General features: G+C 38.9%; 1 protein-coding gene across 1 annotated transcript; it reads right to left on the bottom strand.

The window, feature by feature from the left end:
• Positions 1-7,543: 7,543 nt before the first annotated feature.
• On the bottom strand, positions 7,544-25,156 carry igsf10 (immunoglobulin superfamily, member 10). The gene is made up of 7 exons (XM_026941365.3): positions 24,936-25,156; positions 23,191-23,467; positions 22,607-22,736; positions 20,449-20,839; positions 15,915-20,168; positions 14,871-15,768; positions 7,544-14,136 (listed from the first exon to the last, which is right to left on the bottom strand). Exons 2-7 carry the CDS (start codon positions 23,394-23,396, stop codon positions 12,222-12,224), a joined length of 7,794 nt encoding a protein of 2,597 aa, XP_026797166.3. The 5' UTR covers positions 23,397-23,467; positions 24,936-25,156; the 3' UTR covers positions 7,544-12,221.
• Positions 25,157-26,748: the final 1,592 nt, after the last annotated feature.

Genomic DNA, 26,748 nt, shown 5'->3' with positions numbered 1-26,748 from the left:
GATCAACCATTCGATATCAAATAAACCATCATTACATTACGTAGGCAATTGGAGCTGGGCTCCTGAGTGGCAGGAGAAAAGTGTTCACCATATTGTAGTGAGATTGCAAGTTCAAATCCTGATGATGCCACAGCCATTTGTGGCTGGGAGTCAAGGTAGCAATATTGGCTATGCCCTTTGGGTTGGAGGGATGGCATACTCTTTCTCCCGTTAATCACAGTGACACTATCCAATCTGTGAGTTTATTTGGAAGAGGGTAGATAGTGCTTTCCTCTAATTGTGTTACACTGCTCTGTGATGTGGCATGAGCAGCAGCTCAAAAAGATGTGGTTGCCATGGGCTAGCCATCATATGATATGAGAAAGCTGTCTGGTGTGTTTTATTATTAGATTGTCTTTACCACTTACCACAGCTCTGCTTCCTCTTTTATTCTTTTTTGTTTTCTCTTTCTTTTCTGGCTTCTAGACAGACCTCTAAATTTTGAATGTGAGATGAGGGTTTGTCTTGTAGGCTTACCTGTCTTGTACCTCTGCTCCTATTGGTGGCTTTATGTTGAGCATCATAGCAGAAGTCACACTCTGAGAGATGCATTTATTTTACACTGCAAGAACATTGTATGAAAATCCATTTTCCATTCCATGACACCCATGATCTAACCAACTTTCTGGTTTTCATTTTAACTGTCCTCATTGATTTTCATTTATTATTATTTTTTTTACTGTATTTAATTTTCAAGAATATTTCAAGCAATACTATAAGTCAAGCAATATCACATCTGAACACTACTCTTCCCCTCCAGCAAAAGTAATCTTTTCCTGAGTACTAACCTAATTCCCTCATTTACTTTCTTTTCATTTCATACTTCTAATATACACTCAGAGAGCACATTATTAGGAACATTATTCTAATACTGGGTAGAGCCTCTCTTTGCTCTCGAAACAGCCTTAATTCTGCACGGCATGGATTCCACAATGTTGGAAACATTCATTTGAGATTCTGATCCATGTTTCAGGTGCACTTTCATGCTGCAAATCTCCCGTTCTACATCCCAAAGGTGTTCTACTGGATTCAGATTTGGTGACTGGGAAGGCCACTGAAGAGCACTGAACTCAATGTCATGTTCATAAAACCAATTTGAGATGACTTTTGCTTTGTGACATGGTGGAAGTAGCCATTAGAAGATGTGTAAACTGTGGTCAGCAACAATACTCAAATAGGCTGTGGCATTCAAGCGATGATTGTTATTGACGGGCCCAAAGCATGCAAAGAAAACATTCCCCAAACCATTACACCACTGCCACCAGCCTGGACTGTTAACACAAGGTAGGTTGGGTCCACAGATTCATGCTGTTGTTGCCAATTTCTGACCCTACCATCCATGTGCCTCAGCAGAAATGGAGATTCATCAGACCAGGCTATGTTTTTCCAGTCTTCAGATGTCCAGTTTTGATGAGCCTGTGCCCACTGCAGCGTCAGCTTTCTGTTCTTGGCTGACAGAAGTGGAACCCGACGTGGTCTTCTGCTGTTGAAGCCCATCTGCCTCAAGGTTCAATGTGTTATGCATTCTGAGATGATTTTTTGATCACCACAATTGTACTGAGTGGTTATTTGAGTTACTGCGTCCTTTCTGTCTGGCCATTATCTGTTGACCTCTCTCATCGACAAGGCATTTCCGTCCTCAGAACCGCCGCTCACTGGATGTTTTTTCTTTATTGCACCATTCTGAGTAAGCCCTAGAGACTGTTGTGCATGAAAATCCCAGGAGATTAGCAGTTATAGAAATACTAAAAAAACTAACCCCTCTGGCACCAACAATCATGCCACGGTCAAAATCACTGAGATCACATTTTTTCCCCAGTCTGATGGTTGATGTGAACATTACAAGAAGATGCTGGCACATATCTGCATGATTTTATGCACTGCACTGCTGCCACATGATTGGCTTATTAGATAATTGCATGAATGTCTAGGTGCATAGGTGTTCCTAATAAAGCTCTAGTTGAGTGTATATAAACTCATTGTGAAATCTTGTCAACCAATCTGTTATTATTAGGTTCTCAGTGTTATTATCTCTAACTGATTCGTTGTTTCTATGACCCTTGCCATGTCTTTTAATATTGTCTTTGCATTGGCCTTTTGTCTGTTTGCTGTCATTTACCATCCATTGCTCGATAAACCTCACGCACATGGATTCAATATTTCTCTTTCTGAGTCTACATTGTTACACAGAGAATCAAATACATACACGGATACCATGGATCTAAGAACAGGAAACCATGTGTTATGTCTCAAACTCCAGTCAAGGTTTAGGACTCCTGAGGTTAGGAGGTTTTAGAATCTCTATAAAGAGCGTTTGTGCTTATTATGATCTCATGATGAGTAATACGGAAAAAACAGACAACCTGCTGCTGATGTAGCCTGATGAACACAAGTTGCAGATTCATATGCTTAATTTATAAAGCACTTCACTTGTACTTGCTCGAATCCAGACCCTATTCCACTTTTAATGCTTGAACAAGCATGAATATGTTGAAATCTGTATAGTACTGCTGATAAAAACAAATTCAGGATGAATCATTTTGTTAACATGGTGTCAGGATTTCTAAATGCGATTTTATTCCCTGCTCTTGAGATTGAGGTTTCCTTATTAGTCTGTACATCACTTTCGAAACATATGATTTGCTACATAATATTTCCACAGATTACCATCAACTTAATCATGAACAAACCATCAGCAATATCTGCTTTTTCATGCATGTGATGTTGATAGCATTATTTTTGCAAACACTGCAGATCTGCAGATATGTGCTGTAGCTCAGGGGCGGTCTGGTGTTTTTTTTGCATGTGAAAACAGCAGGGTAATCCTCACCGTATGCGCTCCCAGCTATTGCTCTTGAGTCTGTTCCAGCACCAGTATTGACATACTTTCCGTGCTGTATTCAACAACTCAACACTTCTCTCTCAGCTTTGATGAGTGGAGGTTTAAAATCTATATTCAATAGGAAAGAGAGAGTTACATCGGCTTTTGGAGTCAAATCCTTCTATACATTAACTCCAGACTTGCCCTCTTTCGTTTTACTCATATATTTTACAATCATTTACAACCTGACAATAACCTGAATGTGATACATATGGTCTTGTAGTTCTTATGAATGTCCTTGCTTTATCTCGGGAGCTCAGACAGAAGTGAGAGACGCTAAAAAAAATAAAGTTAAACTTTCTGAGCAGTTTTGACTAGCACATCACCTTGGTTTTTGTTTCCTGATACAAGGAACACTAAAGCCTTGTTCTTACAAAAGGTGGGAGTGAGAAAAGGAAAAGCAGGAATTTGACACTGCTCCTGGTTTTCCATTTAAAAAACTCCCACCCTTTCCCACCTCCTGGGCCCCCTTAACGTCTGCACCCCCTTCATGCGGCCCCAGCTCCTTCATGTGCGACCTAGGCTACCGTCAACCTACCCCTGCCTAAACAAACACCTCCCTCATGGGTGGTGATCAAGGGAAAGGAGAGGAAACATTTTCTTCTCTACATAGTCCTGGCTAGAATAAGCCTGTCTCTTTATACAGCATTTGGCAGTGCTGCTGTTGTACCTCTCTCTCATAGCAACACAGGGAGATAAAAGCAGCACACTGAGGACCCGCTTTTATTGGTCTCCATCTTCCTGATGGCAAAAATTAGACCAAAAATTAGACTCTGTCTCTGACATTGTGGAGTGGGACTTAAAAGAAAAACTCCACCCTGAAACATATTACATATGTTAATATAGAAATATTTGTGATTTGTTTTAGTGATTCTAGTGCTAATTTGTTGATTGGTGCTGTATTTTGATTACTCCCATGAAAAGTTAGCACTTGTGCCGTGCAGATGTCACAGGGAGACATTGTTATTGCTACCGCAGATTAATGATCTATCTCAGTTAGTGATCTATGAGATGACAAGCACGATGATGTTGACAGCGGTATTAGCATAAAAGTTGAAGCTTTGGAAGCTGATCTGTTTGAGCAGAGTGTACAGATGAGGAGGGGAGAGAGAGCTGGACAGACTAAAGGACTAAAGTCTTTAGGTAGAGATAAAGCAATGGGAGAATCCCACTGGCACCACTAAAGCAGCGGAATGGCATTGTAATATAGGAAACAGTAAAATGGAATTAAATATTCAATAGAATAGAAATAGAATCTCATAGACATGTTAAAAAAGCCAACCCAGAATTTCATTACAAAATAAATCTTCGATGCCATTGATGATCGTTCAGCGTGGAGTTTTCAAGTGCAGGATTTTTCAAGTGCAGCTAGTATGTATCCCACTTCTTAAAAATGAAATACTAATCACAAGAAGCAGAAATTTGCAGACGAGTCAAGGTTTAAACAGAACAAACTTGGCACCCATGTGAAGACACACATGAGCTTGAAAGCAAAGTGGTGTCTCATGGCTGTGGTTTCTTCAGTCCTAGACTCTCTGGGCTGGTGTTCAGGAACATCTGCTTTCAAAGGCAGCTGTTTGTTCAGTGTAGGGTTACTGTTATTACCAGTGCTGGCAGCTGCCTGATCAGCGTTTTTATATGGTGGCCACTTTTCAACAACTTCAGGGTCTGGAATCTAGCTCCCTGCCTATACAAGGTTAAGAAGAATGGAACTAGGGGTCACAGCAAGCTGTCGCAGCTACTCGAAGTTATGACATAGCTTGTCTGTCTAAGTAAGGCAAAACCCTTCGGTTCTAGTATAGAGACCATTTATATTTTTTTAGCCAGGTTGATGGAACACACTATTGTCCTTTTTTTCCAGTTAGGCCCCCACATTTGTAGTCTATTGTGTGTATTGATAACTCATTCACTCATTATCCTGGTCAGGGTCATGCTCATCCAGACTCAAAGTCAGGATTACACGATCCAGCCCATCCACCAAGGGGCAATATTTTTGGGAAGAGGACACTGAGTCATCCTGGGCAGGGTCATGGTGTATCCAGATCATATCATTGGAACACTAAACTAGAGGCTGGTATATTCCCTGGTTGGGACACCAGGTGATCGCATGACCCCATGCAAACACAGACAGCAATGCTCATTCATAATTTAGTGTAGCCCATTCTTGGTTTTGTTTACTAAAATCACAAATTTTGAAAAAATATTTTGCAATGATTATGATAAATGACAAAAAAAGATTTTTGGAGTGTGTATTTTGTTCTTCGTTCTGATTCTAAGTGTCGGTTTTATTAACCATTTCTCATTTCCGTGATCGTCTTTTTATTTTTGGTTTTGTTTTCAAACTTGGAAAGCAACCTTTATACATTTTATTTCACATTTTAAACATGCTAGTACTGATATTGCCCATCTTTTATACATAACATCACTGAGTCCAATACCTTGCTAGTTATAACAAAGTTGACATTTCTCTAATAGCGAGGAGCCTGCGCTCCCTGAATGTGCATTGCTTCACAACCATCAAATTAATCCTCATAGAAAAAGGGTGCTGTCATTAGAAAAGATTTTGTGAGCTGCCTGCAGTTACATATATCCACCACAGAGGTCTCCAAATCCCTAAATCTCCAAGCTCTACGTACTGCTGCTTTAAAGTTTCCAAAAATGACTTCACTGTCTGCACACATCAGATGAGAGATTGTGTTCCTAGTATGATTTTATAGGCTTTTCCTTCTTGGCCTACAAATCAGCACTCCAATAGCATAGTTCCAAGTGAGCTGGTGATTTATTTCAAACACACACACACACACACACACACACACACACACATAAACATTCTCAGAGGAAATAGTTTCAACTTCTTGTTTCACATCCATTAATTACACCATATTAATACCAACACAACACACCTACATCAGCAATGCACAATTAAGACTTTATTTAATAAACTAGATATCGTACAGTTTTAGTTATTTAGTTTATAAAAATAAAGTCTTAATTGTGCATTGCTGATGTAGGTGTGTTGTGTTGGTATTAATACGGTGTAATGCTGTGGTTGTCACCTTGAGATTGTGCTTAGTCCTGTTGCGGAGTCAGTGATGTTCATGGTGCGGAATGTTCTGGACTCTGTTGCTGACCCAGTTTTGCAAACAGCTGCTGGCTGGCGTTTGATTTTACAACCAAATGTATTCATCCACTGAGGTTAATTAATTCCTGCATTAATGCATTTGCAGCCATCAGTTCTGAGTGCTGTATAATGTATCAGAAACAAGTCAGTGAATATATTTCTTTTGAATGGGTAGTCAAGGATTTTGTATGCAGGATTGTGGAACATATACAGCACATTGATCAGTTGCAGCATATTCTGAAATAATCGTTTTCTTTTGTTGATAACTTTCATTCGACTATCTAAACTATATGTAAGGAATAAAACATAGTGGGGCATCCTGTTATAGGAAAATAATCATCAATGGGGTGGAGTTTTATTCCTCCAGCCCATATTATATGAACTATTAAATTTTTTTTAATTAAAGAACAAGAAGTTGTACTTTATATCTGTTTATAGTTGCATTTAATGTTGTGGAATGTCCCTGAAATAAGCTAGCTCCTATTATCACTTATGTTGCAGCAGCGATAAACATTCGTTCCCTCACCAGCCTCTCTTTTTTCTTTTTCTTGTAGTTAATAAAACAAAAGAAACACAGCTTGTCACGCTATGCAAACTCCTCTATCATGAAGGCTTTCCTGTTGTAGCTGCTGTAACAGAAATTTAATCAGCACAACAGAAGTTATGCCTCTTCCAAATAATCTGCTGATTTTATTGCCTCAAAATTGTACATGCCCACAAAGTGATGCCACACTTTGCCTTTGAGGGTAAACATGGTCTGAGGGAGTAATTACCCATTAACACCAGCTTAAATAAACAGTATTATTTTTCCTCTGTGTGGAAAAATAATAATATGCTTTGCCCATTATGAAGTCCCACTGATGCTTTGATCACTCCTAGCACGAGGTCACTGAAAATGCTGCAAAGCATATGATGTGGAAATAAACTTTGATGTGTAGAGATTCTGTAGATTCCATGAACTGCATTATGTTTTCATTGCTCAAACATTCCTTGTACGTCTGAGCAAGAGCGAGAAGTAGGACAACGGTCTGACTGTATGAAGATACTGGCTGGATGACCGAGTAGCACTTACTTGACAATCCCCTCTTTTGACCTGTTGTAGTCATAACCTGTGTCAGACACATTTTGAAGTTTTTTTTATTTAATTTTAAATAGAACCTCTATTTAAACCACATGCACACCACACATTGGTTTTCCATTGGTATATTAGTGTAGCTCAATTTTTATTCCTACAACTAGACTGATTTTTTTTTAGTTTTTCTATTAATTTTCCACTAAACAGTCTATTTGTATATTAGATTTAGGGACATTTGGTTCTCATCACACACAGTAGCCTCAGATTCCTTAGCTACCTATTTGTAGAATGTGTAAAAAGCCACATAACAGACGTAGCAGTTAACATCAAGGTCCAGTGGTGTGAAATATTAGAACCAAACAGTGATGAGGCATGACCTTAACATAAACCCCATAGACAGAGCTACAACATGACCTTCATGTATCATAAGCACACACTGCTCTCAAAGTATTTAACCCTTTCTGGGATTTAAAAAATAAAGGTGAGTTAAATAAGTCATTTTTAAAGTTGTATCTCTAGCTATCTCTGGATAGCTAACAACTTGATCAAAGCATGACATTCACACTATAGAAATCTATAGAAATCTTTAGGCTGACTGACCGTTTGTCCCACAATGTTTGTCAATCTGGCTCCTTAACCAACTTGATCTTTGCAGAAAAATAGTCTAGGCAAGATAAAACATTTCCACGTTGTTTTGGTGAACTATAAATTTATGATTTGTAAAGTCAAGGAGTCAAAGTATGTTCTTGTTTTTTTTTTTTTTTTTTTTTTTTTTGTCTGCTTCCCAGAATTCAGCAACCACGACATTCCAGTGGGTTTTCCCAGTCTGCCACACAAACACCTTTAATCACACCAAATGCCATGAACTACTAATTAAGCCAACAGAAATCAATATTTGACAAGAATGCCCTCCATTAAAATGGCTTTTGAGGACTAATGTGAAACAGATGGACTATGCCAAAGTGAAGTTGCTTAAAGCATGAGCTAAGATCCATTCATTGAGTAAGTGTGTAGTAGAGGACGGCATCATTCCCTGCCCACCCACTGCTACAACAACATGGTGCAGACACATGTTCAGACCCTTCGCTCCTCTGTCCCTAATGAACCATAACCACAGTATTGAGTTGCCTGGTTGGAGAATTGGAAACATCAGCTCAGAGAGAGGAAGCTTTTCCTGGCTCCACAAGAAAGGTGTGCTGTTGCGTATTTGGTGTAAGATAAACAAAGTGTGGTCTATATTTAAAGGTCAGAGCATGAACCCTGGGGGATGTAATAATGAGATGGGAAAGGTGCTGACCAGTCCATCTGGTTAAGCCAAGCTTATAAACTATCATCTGGAGCCCATTATACAGTGTGGAACTTAATTTATCAAGGAAAGCAACTTCATATGTTTGATCTGAAATTGTTCAGTGAAAAATATTTAGTTACATCACAGTGCACCATGCTTTCTTTCGAATTTATGTTCCTAATTTCCAGTGTTACTTCACATTGGGACGGAAACCCTGTGATGGAAACAGAAAGATGAATCTATGCTTTGTGTCTGTTGGACCAAAGTGCGGATTTTCAAACACCGTTGTGAAATTCCAGTATCACCATAGTGGGCTGGGTGAAAGATATCCAAACACAGCTTATAGCAATGGTATGCTGTGAGGATAATACTACAGAAATACTTCAACATGCTAATGAATGGAGAGCTAATACTAATGCTAGGCAAATGAATCCATGCAAACAAGCTGTCACTTCGTCACAGTTTTGATTCATTATTAACATTTATGGATGAAGTACTCCTTAAAAAGCAAGAATAAACACCTGATGAATGAATTAAGTTGCTTAAAGACAAACTTCACTCACTCTTAGGGGCAATCTCAATCCATCTATCAGGGCACATGGAGAACAGGTGGGTACAGAGAGTAACCTGAGCTTAGAATCAAACCAATGACCGTGGAACTATGAAGTGGTAACACTACCTCCTGCACCACCATGCCACCTTAATTAAATAATTGTTAAATGGAATGTAATGAATTCCTGATATCTATCATTAAATGATTTAGCCTCTTGTAGCAAAATAATCTGAAGAAGTGGACTGAGTTTCAAATCTAAGTCAGATAATTTAGCAGACTGAACTGCATGTATGTAATTGATTATCTCCTACCTTCTTCCTTCATGTGTTGTGTGTGCACATTAAAACATATGACTGCTGGATACGTCATATCACACTAGAGATGGCAAATGATTAAAACCTAAAATTTCTACAATATACTGCATAAAATGTCCATATTAATCAGGATCATCTCATTAGATGAAGAGATTACAGAAGTGAGAGTGAGAGTTGTTGATGGCCTTTGAGGAGTTGGTCAGAGTTTGCCCATATGGACCAGAAACTCTGTTGGAGAACTAGTATCAAATATGGCAGGCCTTAGAGAGAGCCTCTAAGGGAAATGGTCAAGCTTTATTTTTCCATTACTCTTCATGTGCTGTGTTGCAGCCAGCTGGAATCCCAAAAACGCTCACTCCAACTGGGAGAATCCACTGGCCAGATGTTACCCAAGACACAGCATGCATGGATTTGACAGATAATGTATGCTAAAACTTTTTCTTATCTCTCTTTTTTCTTATTTCTTTATTCATTTGATCAAAACTAAATCCACCAAGAAAAACTGCTAATAACTACTAAGTGTTGCCAAGTTTCGACAACACTGATGTGACTTCTGTATTTAAGACTCATTATTTCTAATAACTATATAAGTCTTAATTCCTTTGATTTAACTTGAATGAAACTTTCATATAGTTTCTGTATTAAATTTTTGTTTTGCTCCTAGGCAAGCAAGGCTTTCTAAATGCAAGCTCATAAAGTCTGGCTAATTCAGCCCAGATGAGCTCATTTTAATGAGCTAAGCTCATCATGCGGTTCTGCCCTCCACTCAAGGGAACCAGTGCCACTACGAAGAACCTTGCATTTGTAACAAGGAGTTAATAAATACAGTACAACAAAGGGGAACATTTGTAATATCATTACATTCATATATTATAAAAAAAACTGTTTCTTTTACTGTCAAAGTCTTGGAAAACCCAGGGACAGTGGTGATGCAATTGTTTGGGCTTGGGCTATTGATCAGAAGGCTGTGAGTTAAAATCCCAGGCACTTTTGTAAGCTTGTAATTGTAAATTGCTCTCGATAAAAGCATCTGCCAAATGTGTATATGCAGATAAAACATATTAGAAGTATCAAAAGTAGCCCCTGGTTACCAGAGCCAATCAAATGTAATCTTTCAGTGCCTCATTGTAAATTCACACAAGCTAGCAATCTGCCAGAAAGGTGTCTATGGAGAGTGAAGACCCAAGAGCAATTACCCCTTTTGGGCTCAAACATAAATATCAGTACTAAAAATGACATTTTTCTGACACAATTTATGAGTGATTTACTTTTGTAGGCAGCATTACATAACTTACCCCAAATTACTGTTTGTTACTCAGTATATCTTGCCAAACCAGCTAATGCTGCTTGATTGTTCTTGTGAACATATGCTAGCAGTTTCTCTGGCTTACAAACCAATTCCACATTCCAGTGTTTATGGAAAAGACCTTTTCTAGCTTGATTTACGTATTTTCTGGACCACATTTTGTCTCAAAACAAGAAAAACTGAAATTCATAGTTCAACAGTAACTTTCAATGAACTCTTGAAGAGTCAGCAAAATGCAGGCTGGAGATGGGCTGTATGTGCTGTATAATAATGTAAAATAATGCCGCAAAATAATGTTTGGTACACATTTGTGTGATAATTCAAAGATTTTGTGCTAATTCAAGTAATAATGTAAAAAGGACAATGGGGCTATCTGATTCATTTGTATAATGCTAACAATTGCCCTTCCTATACCATTAGGAATTGGGAAAATTCTTTAAACATAACTTAACATATAAGAATTTAAAGTGTGTTTCCATCGCCATGTCTCTCTATATGTAGAAATAGGTATTGTCAACCTTACATTTGTTGGCTCTATTCTTTACCAATCAATCTCTTTATATATATTGCTGAAAAATATAGAAAAATATCCTGGAGAAAATCCTGGTTTCACAAGTAAAGTAACATTCAGACATTCCATAGAAAAAATATCTTAAATGTTTATGATTGTTCTATAGAATCATCATGTACTACAACAAGGTTTAAGTACCGAAAAGAATGTTTGTTATTATTGTTACTTTCTATAAAATGGTGAAGTACAAGATGTTAGGAATCAGATTTACAGGTAGAAACCTGGCCTGTATACATGTAATCTTGACATTTGTTTTATGGATATACAGTTTTAGTATTATATATATGTATAATTATCTTAAATATACACAATTTATTTTTTTAAGGTTGAAAATGCAGTAACTTATGAAGTATAAAAGCCACATAAATATGAAACACAGATTTAAGTATTTGTGAAAAGAATTCAAAAGCAATTTATATAGTAACAAACACTATTGTTGCTTTAGTAAAATAAAAGAATAAGCCCACTATCTGTGTATACTGATCTATACTATCATTCACATAAAAAGTCCCCTCAAAATATATTAATTCAGTCTTAAAATGTTATAACTTGCAAATATTTTACATCAATATAAACTGTAGTACAAACGACATTGAAAAAAAAAAAATAGGTGATCGATGTCAGCTGCTCACTGTATTACTTATTATATGGGCAATAAAAGTTTAGAGAACAATTAAAACAGTGAAATCTCATCCATGCCAATAACAGCTCTGTATGCATTAGCACCTGAGGTTAGTACCACATATCTTTTCAACATTAAACTACTCAGTCATAAAGCATATTTTAGACTGCAGACTTAGGGCCTTGTCCCAAATTTATTTTCATGCCAAACAGCAGATCGGTGCAGTCTATTCCACACATTCATCCTTCTTTCCATCTTTCTTGGTATACCACCCATGCGAATCTTAGAGTGATACATGGTTAAATAAATGTAGAACATTTACTACCGCTAGCCGTCTAAATTATGAAATATGCCATAACAGCACTTAATATACAGAGCAGTTTTTGGAAATATTGCCATCTGACAACTGTTTGAAGATTTGAAGAGCACTGGTGGATGGTTATTGCCTGTTTTAAATAACTGTCATATATGTGACTCTGGTGTCTGTCCCATGATTATTAGTTGCTAAGCACTTATAAGGGCCAGAGTCAGCTCTTGTTGGCTTCTGAATTACTAGCGTGCCCTGTGGATGGAGTAGCTCACTGCCTGCAGAACGTCCCTTTCCGGCTGTGGAGAGAACAGATCGGTCAGGCAGTTCCCAGGTGATTTCTGGTTTTGGAATTCCAACAGCAATGCAGTTTAGCTGCACTGAAGTTCCTGTTGTTGTCTTTACATTTGGTGGGGGTCCATTAGTGATGCGGGGACTGTATGCAATTATGATGACAGGCACAGTTAAAACTGCATCCCCTACATTATTCTTTGCATGGCACACATAATTCCCACGGTCATGTAAATTGGTCTGATGGATGACCAGTGTACCATTGTCCATTAGCTGGTAGCGACCAGTTATCTGAGAACGGCTTATGACATGACCTCCTGGCATGGTCCAGAAGATGTTGGGACGAGGGCTTCCATCAGCCAAACAGTGTAGGAACAGGGGTTCTCCAGACATGCTGCGGATAATCCCTCGTGGCCGTGTCAGAATGTAAGGCTTTTGTCCAACCTCTAGGATAATCAGTTTCTCAATGTACCCAACCTTGTTCTTTGCAGCACAGCGATACTTGCCAGCATCCCCTTTGCTCGGATTATATATGACAAATGTGCCATCACTGCCCAGGTGATGTTGAGATCCTCCATTAGGCCCTACAGTTAACTGGGTACCATTGGGTAAAGTCCAGATCATATCTGGAGGTGGATTTCCATCAGCAGAACAGTTAAGTACTGTAGTTTTCCCTAGTCGAGTCCCCACTCTCTCGTTAAAGGGGTTTTTAAAGATAGGCCTCATAAGTTGGTTGGTAACCTCCAGGTGTATTACCAAGACAGCTTCACCCCCATCATTCCGTGCCATGCAAATAAACTCAGCAGTGTCTGTAGGTCTAACATTGCGGATCTCTAGAGTCCCATTGTAATGGACAATAATTCTGCTCCCATAGTAAGGAGCCGAAAGAAAGATATTGTCTGGCATTATCCATGTGATCTTTGGAGGAGGATCTCCTTCTGCCTTGCAGTCTATTAACTTCCTAGAATACTTTTCTGCTGTATCCTTAACAACTGTCCTGTTCTGGTAATAGCCATTGATGATGGGTGGATTTCCATCCATCTCCAACTTGAACACTTTGCTCTCGTCACCTGCAGCGTTCCGAGCTATGCAAACATACTCTCCAGCATCAGCTAATTTTACATTGCGTATATCAAGAGATCCATTGACATGCATCAAGTATCGTTCATTTGATGCAGCAATCATGTCACTGGATGGTAGCATCCACAGAATCTTTGGTTTGGGTTCCCCTATGGCCTCACAGTCAAAGCGGACGTTCCCTCCTGGCTTGACTTTGGCATAAGTGAGGGCTGAGGGGCGTATCCGAGGTGCTGCACTCACAACCGTGATGTGAACATGCATTTCATCCTTGCCTAAGGTGTTCTCTGCATAACAGGTATAGTCGCCTTCTTCATCTATCCCCACCTTATTCAGGTAAAGCGTCCCATTATCAAACAGTATATAACGTTTGGATCGACTGCTTATTCTGCCATCTGCTTGAAGAGCATTGTTGACCAATGTGCCATCTGGCAAGCCCCATGAAATCTCTGGTACAGGGGCACCAGAAGCCTTGCAGTCTACCTTTAGTTCCTTGCCATATGGTACCTGTTTCTTCCCAACAAACTTGGGTTCAATCTTAGCTGGTTTCATGGACACAGTGACTTTCATTAGTTGTAGATCATCTCCAGCATTGCTGCGTGCAACACAAAGGTAGTCTCCAGCATCCTTGTCACTAACTGAGTCAATGACAAGTGTGCCATTCTCCAGCACCTGGATACGGCTGCCCATTCTGTAATAAGAAAAGTGAGATTTTGGTAAGAAAATAAGAAGGCTACTTTAGAACCTTGGTGGTTAATGAGAAGTTGCATTCCAAGTATTAAAAATGTTTGTTTGTCACCATCACAAATTGTGATACATATAGAAAGAAAAACACTGTCATAAGGAGGGTAATGCTGATATAATGCTGATAAGTGATGCTTATACAAGACTGGATCCAGTGATCCAACCCATTATTCTATTCTAGCTAATCACTGAGAAGTATTTCTTCAAATGAACTGCTTACATATTTGCATGTGTTACGTTGATAAAGTCATACCAGCTAATCTATCACCATGGATTTTAGGTCTCCTCCAACTGTACACTATAGCTAATGAAAAAATGATTTGGAGTTTAGTTGATGCATCTTTAATTAAACACAGTTCACTGCAAGCTGTGGCTTGTTGCAAAGCATTATTGTGAAGGTAACATGCATATTTTAGGTAAAATGCCGCAGTCACTGATAGTCATTAAATTCTTCAGACCAAAGGTGAGCTGTACCTCTGACACATGAGTAACTACTCAAAATGCTATCGAGGGACAGGGAAGAGAGTGGTGCATTTAGGTGATACAGAACACATAAACAGCAATGAGAAAGTGCTACAACTAAAATTGTTCAAAGTCTTTCACCTTCTGAATTAAGATATTTGATAAAAGTGTCATTTTTATCTAAATGTATGATGTGCATGTCATTTTTTTCTTTATTACCTGTGCCACTGGTTCACAAGGGCTTTGGATGGAAGTCTCCAAATAATTTGGGGTTTGGGAATGCCAGTTGCAGAGCAGTTCAAACGAAGTTGGCTGCCATATCCCAGCTCAGTCCTCCGGCCTGATGTTTCAGTTATTTGGGGGGCAATTTCTGTTTTTTCCACAGATAGTGTGACCACTCGCCTCTCAGATCCTGTGGAACTTGTAGCAATGCATTCATATTTTCCACTGTCAGAGATATCCAGGCTTTTCAGGTGAAGGGTACCATTAGGAAATGAGTACACTCTGGAGCTGGTGTGAAGTGGCATTATAACTGTCCCATCCAACAAAACCCAGTGTGTAGTAGGTTGAGGGTCTCCTTGTGCTGTACAGGGCATCCACACACTCTGCCCAACATCAGCCCTCACCAGCTGCCGCTTCTCTTCCAAAATGCCAGGGGGTGCTGCCACCACCTGAAGACGCACAGTCACTGTATCTATACCAGCTGGGTTACTTGCAATGCACTTATAATGTCCTCGATCATATACTGACACCTGTTGGATGACCAGAGTACCTTCTGGTGTAATGGTTACTCTGCCATGACCATTGTTTTGACCCCTAACTTGAGTGCGGTTTGCTAGAATCCATGACACAACTGGCACTGGCCTTCCTTCTGTCTTGCATTTCAGATCAACTGTTTCACCAGAGTGGGCTTTGATCTCTCGAACCTTTGACTCCAATATCCGGGAAGGATAAGCCACCACTGACAGCATGACAGTGAGTTTGTCAGACCCATAAGCATTCTCAGCCAGACAAAGGTATTGTCCTCGGTCTTTGACATTTGCATTCTGGATCAACAATGTTCCATTCCCGAACACCTCAAGTTTACCAACTTTTCCTTTAATGGTCAGTGTAGTCCCTAAAATGAAAACAAAACATAAAACCAAAGAAATAAAACAAATGCATAACAGCACAATCTTTATAGGAAGGAAAAAACACACATTTCCATACCATACAAATCCTTAATTTTAAAACCTTAATTAGAAACATTCAGAATATGGGTACCTGTGCTTGGGGAGAACCGTTTCCAGCTGATGACAGGTTCAGGGTTACCTGTAGCCTCACAAGGAAGGAATGCATCAGAGTTTGACTCAACTGTAAAACTGGCTGCATGTCCCCCAACAATTCTTGGCTTAGATGTTACATCCTTTGTAGATGATTCAAATCCATTGGTAGTTGATGATATAGTGTCATACACTGTGGTGTGATCATAAGTATTGGGAATTTTATTAGAGATATCACTGATGGATGGAAATGACGTGATCGTCTTGTTTTCTTCTGCTGTGACGACAGTCACTGTGTCAAAGGTTAGTGTCTTCTCGGTGCTAGTCCTCTTTTTAGATCCATCCCTTTTAGTGTCAGGGGAAGCGGTTACTCTTGGTTGTTTAAAATGGTCCCTGTTTCTATTAGTTAAATTTGGCCTTATTCTTTGAATCACAGGTCTCTGAGTTTGATACCTTCCACCTCTTCGTGGGGGAATTCTTTTATTTGTGTTCATTCTTGCTTTGGTTCTCTGGTTTTCTGATTGTGGTGTGATGTATGGCGTTGCTATATTAGTTGTATAAGAAAAGCTCTGTGTTGGTGAAGGATCACTTGCTATAGAATGAGTTTTTGGAAAGTTGGTAGGTTTGGCTGTGTTTCTCCACTCTTCCTTGTCAGAGTCTATTATGTCAGATGATGAGTGTATAGAGGACCTTGCAACCTCTATAGTAGGTATATACAAGGGCTTGGTTACTCGTGAGGTTGTCTGTGGCGTTAAAGAGGTGGTTTCAGATGTAGCAGATTTGGTAGTTGGAGCTTGTGTGGTAGATTTTTTAACTGGCTTTCTTCCTCTGAAACGTCGTCTGTGGAAACCTGGCTTTCGATTTCCCCAAGATCTACCACCAAATCCCCCAGACCCTCCAGAGTAAGAGCCTGAGAACTCAAATGTATCTTCCTTGTATGTCGTTTTAGTAGTTGTTAGGGATGGTGGAATTGGTGTAATGTAGGATGTTGTAGCTGTGGATACCCTGGAACCATACATAGGTGTAGTTACTGGCATGTAGGTTACTGTTGTTTTGTGGTATTTTCTGGATGGATTAACAGTTGTAAATAATGTGATGACCTCATAAGAATTCTTTGATTCTGTGAAGTTTGACAAGTTATCAGAGGGCATCCCCAAATTGCCTTGATTTCTTTGTGTGACAGGAGGCATGGCAGTCATTGGTGCAGCCATTGACTCAGCTGTAGGTAGTGCAGTTAAGACCCTTGATGGTGCAGTTGTGGTCATGGTTCTGACTGTTGTTGTGCTCTTTATTATTAGGGATGGTTTGGATGGTTTTCTAAGTCTCTTAAGAATTTCCCGCTGACCCTCTTTGCTTCCGAAAAATCTATGCCATGGTATCTTTCCCTGTATGACTTTAGAAGCCTTAGTTGTTGTAGTTGTAGTTGCAACAGTGGTTGAAACTTCTGTCATTGGATCTTCTGTAGGTTTTTGCTCAGGGACATTTGTAGAGCGAATATATTCACTGGAACTATCAGACTTCAATTGACCCTCACTTTTAAATGTAGTGGACTTAGGGGATATCATTGATGAAGTAATAAATGGGGTGCTCAGAGTTGTTGTGATGAATTTTTCCGTTTTTCCTAAAGATGTCGACACTTGAGATCTGCTAGTTGAATCTTGGATGGATTTTACAGTAGACATTCTTCCTTTCTCATTATCACAATTTGTGGTCAGTTCCACTGTGTATGAGACAGTGGCATTGCTCTCATACTCAACAGATGGCCTTTTGAGCTTATCCAGTAAGGACTGTATATCTGTAATCTTGTTTGGCCGAATAATTCTGCGCCTACTGAATAAATTACGTCTCCTTCCTGGCCGCTTTTTATTAGGAGGAATAATGTGTATTTGCTGGTGGGAGATGATGGTAGATCCAGGGGGCAGATGAGGAGACTTGATTCTTTGAGTAGTATGAACCGTAATCTCGTCTTGTTCTCTTTCTGTTGTAGTGACTGCTGTAAAAGTGGTTTGGCTCTCAGGGTCTGTAGACATGTGTACTACTGGATTCACTCTTTGTGTTGGTTGATTCATCATTGGTGTCACATTAGGGATCTGAGAGTTGAGATGTGGCAGTACCTCAGTTGCAGTCTCTGGCATATCCCCAGAAAATTGAAGTTCCATTTCATCCATGGTCTCAGTAACCATAAATTTTACGGTAAATGGTTGCAAAGGTGTATTTGTGCTTCTTTCTGAACTGTAAGATTTGCTACTACTAGGACCAACATTATAATCTTGGGTGGCTATAAATGGTGTTGTCTCATCTTTTTGAAATTCATAACTGCTAAGAGTAACACTTGGCACCATTGGGCTGGCATCTGTGTAAGAGTAGGAACCTGTTGTTATTGTTCTCATGTTTTCTGTTGTTGTTATAACATTGCTTAGATCATCTCTTAGTATCTCTGTGATTTCAGCAGCCTTATTCTGATCATCCTCTAGTAGGTGATATGTGGTCATAACACTACCATAAACATCTTCTGGATTTTCTGTACTTGATTTGGCTTGATCTGGCATGGAAACATCACCTTCAAACACTATACTCCCTGAACCTGTCTCATCATCAACAGAAAGTTCTACTTTAGCTTGAGATTTATCTGATGGGTTTATACTGTCATCTGTATCTTTCCCTGATTTCTTATTTTGAGATCTCTTGATATAATCTGCTAATCTCTCCGGGTCTACTCTCCTGGATGCTTTGTCAAACACCCTTCTAGACCACCCGGTGTGTCTGCTACCTCCCCTTCTATTTGTAGTTACTCCATGGCGAAGTGAATGCCTGAGCCTAGGGTATGGTCTGTCTGAAGTAACTGTTCTTGATTCCTGGCTAATTCTACTAGAAAGACCTTCACGGAAAATCACATGGTTATCGTCTTTGCCCAGCTGTACATCATCACCAGACCCATCTATGCTGGTCAGTGTCACAATTTTGGACCCATCACTAGAAACAGTCACTAGGGAGGATAATAAATCTACCCCAAGATGGTTAGCAGCTATGCATCTGTAAAACCCCCTGTCTCTCTCAGTCAGTGGATGTATTGCTAAAGTACCATTTGGGTAGAGTTTCCTGTTTCCAAAAGGCCGGTCCATAACAGTGTGGTCTGGTAGTATCCATTGGACAGAGGCTTGTGGGACACCGTTTGTTTCACAATCAAGAACTAAGCTCCCACCCACTGTTCGTGAAAGCCGAACCCCATTGACATCCTCCTCCTCAACATCTGGGGACAGTACGGTAACCCTAAAAGAAAGTACATCTGCATCTAAATAATTAGTGGCAATGCAGTGGTAAATACCAGCATCAGAGCTATCTGCTGCTCTTAAAGTAAGCTTCCCATTATCTAATATTACTATCCTCCGGTCCTCGCTGCTATATGGTGCACGCACCTTGATTCCATCTGGTAATATCCACTCTATGGAGGGTTTGGGATCACCATAGGTCTCACATTTCAGTTCAGCCACACCACCAGAAAGTACTAAAAACTCAGTCTTAGTCTGGTTGTGCTTTTTGATCATAGTCCAGCTGAATCGGTCTCTTCGTACTTTATTGCTTTCAATATTCATTTCAATATTGGACAAATATTTAATGTGGAGTGTTGAATATGTAGTGGTAGTAAGGTCCAGCTGTAAGTTAATTGTACCTTGCATTAACCATGCAGGATTTGCCTTAATTTCTGCCTCAATCTCTGTGAAGATTTCACTATCAGCTGATCTTGCTTGCTTGTATTTGTAGATCATTTCTGGTGACATGGTGAGAAGTAATTCCCTCTCAAGTCTCAATGGAGAATCACTGTAAGAGGCCAAGATGCCCCAAAGCTGACGAATGTGATCGTAATCAATATTACAAACAAGTGACGTAGTCACAGTTGCACTGAGTGTTGTAACATTATCACCCATTACTCCATGGGTTACATTCAAGTTGTCCAATCCCCCTGGCCTCTGTACAACACAGGCAACATTGGCATCATTGTTATACTGGTCTGTGATTTTCATTTCCATCACCCCAATTGGAGCAATAAAGTCTTTGGGAAGAACTGGGGCATAGCTGTTCTCCTCCATTGTGATATTTCTCTGTTTCACATGGGAATGAATCCATGGCTTAGAACATGTGTAGGATTGACTTGACAGATAAATAATACTGCTGCCTCTGGAGGTAAGTGGAGATTTACAGATGGGGCACATCTGTTCTCCAGAAAACTTCCTGTCTCTTTTGCATTTCAGGACACCTGTAAATACAAAATTGATGTTTTAGGCAGAAGCCACAAGGTGAGAACAACAGGCAATAGTAACAATTTCTACAGGAATTTGCATTCTTCTCTGTAAAACAATTTCAGCCTTAGACTCTACAGCATGTTCCTGTAATGCCTTCACTTGCCTTTTAAAAGGCAACTGATATTCTGAGCCTCTCAACGAATGTAGAAGTCAATACATTGTGTGCAATCAGTTAGATTTATGAGTACAATATATACAGCAGTGACTAGGTGGAAAGAGCTCTGTCATCCATACCTGGATTTCTTTCGATCCATGCTGCAAGCCAGTCCATTCGACAATCACACGACCAAGGGTTTCCACTGAGAAAGAGATTCTCTAGCTGGTAGCAACCAGTGAACACTTTAGCAGGTAGTGTGGTCAGTGCATTTTCTGATAGATATATGGTCTTTATTGATGAATATTTGAATATCTGGTTGTATCTCAGAGTTATAAAAGTGTCTGGATGAAGCTGCTGGAGTATGTTGCCTTCGAGATTGACTAATTGAAGAGACGTCAGACCATAGAAAGCTTCTGGATGGATGAATTCGATGGTATTATGGTCCATATAGAGACGCAACAAATTGTCCAGGCCTTGAAATGTCTCTTTATGTAGCTCTTTGACTCTATTGTAACTCATTTTTAATACCTAAGGAGGCAAAATCATCAAGAAACTCTTATTAAGCAGTTAAACTGTATAGTGTTCAGAAAAGAGATTGCCAGAAAAAAATATAAGGGATAGAAAATACGGATGGAAGAAATACCATTTTTTTTCTTTGCCATCAAATGTACTGCAACGCAACAAAAAAGCAAGGGACAATTTAAAAATGAAAAAAAGACCAACACTGTGATATATGGGAAGATGGCAAGCATTGAAATAAAAAGCTAACGGAAGTTTAGTATATTGCCAATGTATTGCTGCATGAATAGTCCTACAAGTAATCACATTAACCACTGATCATTTAGTTTAATTTAACGATAATGCTTTCACCCTCAAAATTCCAGCACATCCTAATATTTTCGCAGAACATAAATGTGTGCGCAAAGCTTAATGAAGCAACAAGGTACAAAATCAAGGTCATGAAATCGTAATATGTGCACGGGTTATAATCTGTTTTATCATGCTTTTAATTTTCTCTGATTTGTTTTCATAAAATATATTTTTGTAAATTCACTCTCTCCTGTAAAGAAAATGTGCCCATGTTTTCAAGGATAAGCTGCAAAAGTGCTCATCTGCTATGCTTACAGCTCATGGTATATTAACTCCTAACTTTAGAGTCCTTAAAGAGTTAAATTTCCACTTTATTTTTATTTTTAACTGTCTTATAGTACTCATGGGTGAATCGTATTTCCTGAGCCATTGTTTAAACTACAGTAGGGTTGAGTGTTTAATTTATAAGGATTTTATTTTATTCTTTATTGTTTTATCTTACTTTATCTTATTCTATCCAATCATATAACCACAAACCTAGGGATACTGGTTCCCCTTTAAAGTATTGGTTCATTCTAGCCCTGGGTATGCCCTGTTCATTATTTGTTTTTGAGGTCTTGCACATGTTTCTTGCATTAGTAAGCTGCAGTTTATTTGTGCTAGTGTGGCATCAGTATGGTTTTGTGGTTGGAGATTATGTGAAATTTACCTCAGCTGACTTACATGAAAAATTACAAATGTGAAACTCAAAGCTGGGCCAGGATTGGCAGTCACTCTTATGGTGTTTTCTTGCTCAGTAGAATTCCTTTGACATTTTTGTGAGATTATGTTGGTGGTTTTGTCCAAGTCTTATGTTTACCTGTGTTTTGGTCTATGATTACGGACCATCATTACCTTGTCTCCCTGTATTTTGACTTCTGTTGCTTGTTATAATACAGATTCCTGAAAAAAAGGCCAATCAATGCACTCAGCAATTGCATCCTACTGCTGTCTCTAACTCCAATATGCTACAATCAGTAGTTGGAAATCTTTATTTGTCTTGGGAAATGGCACTAGTTCAAAACTTTCCTAAGCAAAAAAGTTGGAGTGGGCATTTATGCTAGTAGTACTATATAATGACAGCTCTATTCAACAGCGTATTCTTGTAAAAGGAATTAATTTCACAATCTGTTTAAATTGAAGCCCTACTGACCCACAGGCACTGTATTCCATCAGTAATATTTCTGAGTTTAGAATGTACAGATTGATGAGTCATCCTTTCATCTATCGTCTGTTTCATTTTAGCATCTGACCATCATTCAACACGCTTGGTTTGTTTTGGAAACAAACAGCCTGAGGTCCAAGTGTTTTGTTCAGTGCAAAGATTTATTTGTGCTTGTCTTCGCAATGTGTCATGGACCGAACAGCTGAACCACATATGTACACGTCTCAAGCATCAGCATTTCAGCACATCCGAGCAGTACGGGTTTGAGAACGGTCTTTTACCTGCAGAGCCTTTAGGTCTCTGAACGCCCTGTCCTCAATGGTTTGGATGGTGTTACTGTGCAGCATTAACAACTCCAAGCTTTCCAGACCAGACAGTTCATGTTCTTTTAGGATTGTAAGACTGTTGTATCTAAAAAGACAACAACGTGGATGTAAAGCATATCTATAACCTTTCAATTATTCCTGCTTAAATCACTTTTTATTACCTTGAATATTCATGTTCACAAACATAAGTAATTGTATGTAAGCACAGACCTTTCATTTGATGGAAGCTGGAAGATGGATTACAATGCAATGGTGTATAGCACATCACAGGTGCATGTGTGAATGAGTGTGAGTGTGTATGTGAGCATGTTGGTATATATTGCTGGGGGACATAATATCAAACTGTCAGATATTTCTCTCCTTGTGGGGACATTTTCCTGTTCCCCACAAGGAAAGAAAATAAATAAATAAATAAATAAATAAAAATAAATAATTAGAGGAACAAAATGTTTCCTTTTGGTTACTGTGGTTATGGTTAGGGTTAGATTTAGCAATTATGAATCTGTGTGTGTGTGAGAGAGAGAGAGAGCTCGTCTTACCCCAGGTTAATTCTTTTCACAGCTGGCTGAATCCCGCTCGGTATCACGCTCAGGGACCTAAACGTGCAGTGCACCTCGGTGGGAACGTGGCACGCGCACGGCGCAGGACACGCGCTGCTCCCGCATCGAGCCTCGAGCAAAAACAGCACGAGCGCCAGGAATCCGGCGCGCAGGCAGCGCGAGCCTCCGCGGAAAGCGCGCATCATGGACACGGACTCGCGCTCTCACATTCAGTCCTGTTCAAATCCTCCAGCTTCGCGCATCCATCACTGCAGAGCTGTAGGTGGAGAAACAATGTCATCCCACTGCAATAAAACCCGCATGTGGCTTTCAAAAGACTGCAGGCTGTTGCGTGCTGAACAATTAGCTGGCGTTCTTCATGCGTAAAAATAGATAATTGTTCAAATCACGCGACCAAGAAGAAAGAGAAGAAGAAAGAAACAGCTTATATCTTTCTCTAACCATCCTTGTAGACTCTTACAGAAAAGCACTAAACTCTTTCTGTAAACTTCAGATATGAATAATCCTAATCACATGGAAAGAATCACATGTGATGATAAATGAATCACATGGAACGAATCACATGTGACAATAAATGAATCACGTAGAAAGAATCACATGTGATAAAAAATGAATCACATGGAAAGAATCACATGTGGTAATAAAAGAATCACGCGGAAAGAATCACATGTGATGATAAATGAATCAAATGGAAAGAATCACATGTGGTAAAAGAATCATGTGGAAAGAATCACGTGATAATAATAGCACATGCCCTACATGTGGGGTAAAAGTGTTAAAAACTTTGATTCTTTGATTCTTTTCTACATGATTTATTTGTTTTCATATGTGATGCTTTTCCCATGATTCATTTATCACATGTGATTCTTTTCACTTTTCATTTGATTTCACAGGTGATTCTTTTCACATGATTAACTTCACGATTCTTTCCACATTATTATTTTAATTTCACGATTCATTTGTTTTCATATGCAATTCTTTTCACGTATGATTCTTTCCACAATTCATTTATTTTCACATGATTCATTTAATCCCACATGATTCTTTCACAATTCCTTTATTTTCAAATATAATTCTTTTAACAATATTCATTCATGTGATTCTTTTCACGGTTCATTTCATTTCACATGTGATTCTTCTCAGATTTTTCTTTTTGTCCCCATGTCATTTAACATGTGATACCATTTTCACATGCAGGCCATGTGCTTTTATTTTCACATGCAAATTTGCCACTTGATTTATATATCTTCACATCATACCTTTTTCAGGTTTCACACATTCAGATTAAATCACGTGATGATTTTCATGTGTTTTAGCAAATTATGATTATCCTAACATAAAAGTATTTGGTTTTGTTATTATTTGTGTTATTATATTACCTGTGCTGTTTGAATTTACTATTGAAATAGGAATTTGCTTACAAAATCTTGTATTGTCAGAGCAGCATTCACTTTGGAATCAAGGAAAAGGTCAAAAGAAAACAGAAATAACAGACTAAGAAAGGAATTATAGAGAAAAGGAAGAGAGAGCAATCACTGCAGCCACAACTGTTTATATGGAACACACACACACACACACACACACACACATGGCCATCATTTCACATGTGGAAGAAAAAACCTTTTATTTGCTGTCAGGGCATTTTTACCCACAATTTTACTAAATTAACCAAAAAAGCAGAAATACCAGGGAGATCTGATGGATATGAGTTGGCAGAAACTTACCCACTGCACCAACTTTCTAGGAATTTCTTGCAACTTCAAAACAACTTTAAGAAAATAATAAGTTTATGAAATAAAGTAATCCAGATTGAAAAAAATTAATCCATGTGATGAAGCATAATATCCACCAAGTTTCTTCCCAAAAATCCAAAGTTCCAAAATTCTATCCAGAGAAAGACTGCAAGAGGACGCTTTCTGTAGCTCAGGTAGATGGTGTGTGTGTGTGTGTGTGAATGTGTGTCAAGCTGCTCACATCCACTTCATTTTCATTCCTCCCCTTCAGACAGAAGGAGGGGGGCAGTCATGTTAGATCAGGTTGGACCCCAAATGGACTTACTAATGTGGAAACTGAGCCAGTAATGTGGCTCATATTGTAAGGAAAGTTACTCCCAAAAAAGATTAAATTATAAAAGCATACTAACCTTATATGTGCTTGAGATTGGGGTTAGATTTGAAGTGCCACCCTGAAATCCAAAACATTAGAACTGAAGTATATTTTATGTCTGAATCTGAGCTCTGTTTATTGAAATAATGGGACTACTGGGTCAGCACTGTTTTAAGGTGGAACTGTGAACAAAACCACTTAATGCTTACTACTCTCTCTTTTCTTCTCTTTACCCTTCTTTTTTTTTAGTTCCTGTTGTTTCTGAGGGTATTTTTTTTTCTTTTCCTTGGTCCCAAAGCAAATGACAGTAGGGATGTAACCAAATATGAAGACACTATTCAGAATGTGTTCTAAACAGATACAAATACTAATAGGAGGAGCATTTTTTTTTTAAGAAGGCTTTCACAGGGCATCTGGGTCAGACTAGATCAACAAAAAAGTCGCGGCAAAGGGGGGAAGCTGGGGGGGTTTACTTTCAGGTGGGTATGAGCGAGTGGTCTACAGCTTGTGTAAAAAACAAAAGTCATGCTAATTGCACAATATATTTACAGCATACAGCATCATTAGTAACTGCCTGGTCAGGGTTGCACCAATTTAAATTAGGGTACTAGCTTGTTTATGTTTTGGAAAATAGAACCAAATAAATTTGGTAGAAAGTATCGCAGACAGGTACAAAGAAGGTACAAAGCATGTCTGTGTCTATTTGAGACCAATTATGAACTTGACTGATGTAACTGAGGTTGAGGAAATATCAGAGTCAGAATTAACACACCATGCTGACCATTCTGGTATTAAAACCACTGGACTGTTTTTGTTTGTTTGTTTGTTTTTTTTCAGTGTTTTCCACTGATTTCCAGTGGTTCTGGGGGCAGAGTGGTATGGTTCATGTTTTTTTTAGGCCATGCCCACTTTGGGTTTAAATCCAAATATAGATACAAATATCTGGAGCACTAAAGCAGCTACAGATACAGGTAGTATTGCATTACACCCCTATCTGACACCACTAGATGCAGCAATAAATTCTTATTTTATCAGGTAAACCGTGATGATAATAAACTTAAATAGTACAGGTAACATAATAACACTTATAAAACAAAACCAGTTGCTTTTGTGTTTATGTGTTTATGAAAAAAAATCATTACCAGTTTAAGCAAATACTAATTTGGACCAACAGGTACCAGAAACTGTTTATCCCAATAACTTAATCTAACCACCAACATGTGAGTTAGAGGCACACAACGCTTCATCATCTTGTTCAAAGCCGTAGCGTGCATTCTTTTAAAATGATGCTCAGCAGGGATGCTGTGAAAACACTTTGAACCGTTTCAAAGTGCTCATCATTGGTGGAAACGGTCCTGCATGTTTATTAACCAGTGATTGATTACTACCTGCCAGGGACTCAAAACAGATGTGTGTGTGTGTGTGTGTGTG

Source organism: Pangasianodon hypophthalmus, chromosome 21, assembly GCF_027358585.1.
Source record: "Pangasianodon hypophthalmus isolate fPanHyp1 chromosome 21, fPanHyp1.pri, whole genome shotgun sequence".
Taxonomy (NCBI): Eukaryota; Metazoa; Chordata; class Actinopteri; order Siluriformes; family Pangasiidae; genus Pangasianodon; species Pangasianodon hypophthalmus.
The sequence above is the reverse complement of the archived record's forward strand: the minus strand, read 5'-3'. Positions and strand labels throughout refer to the sequence as shown.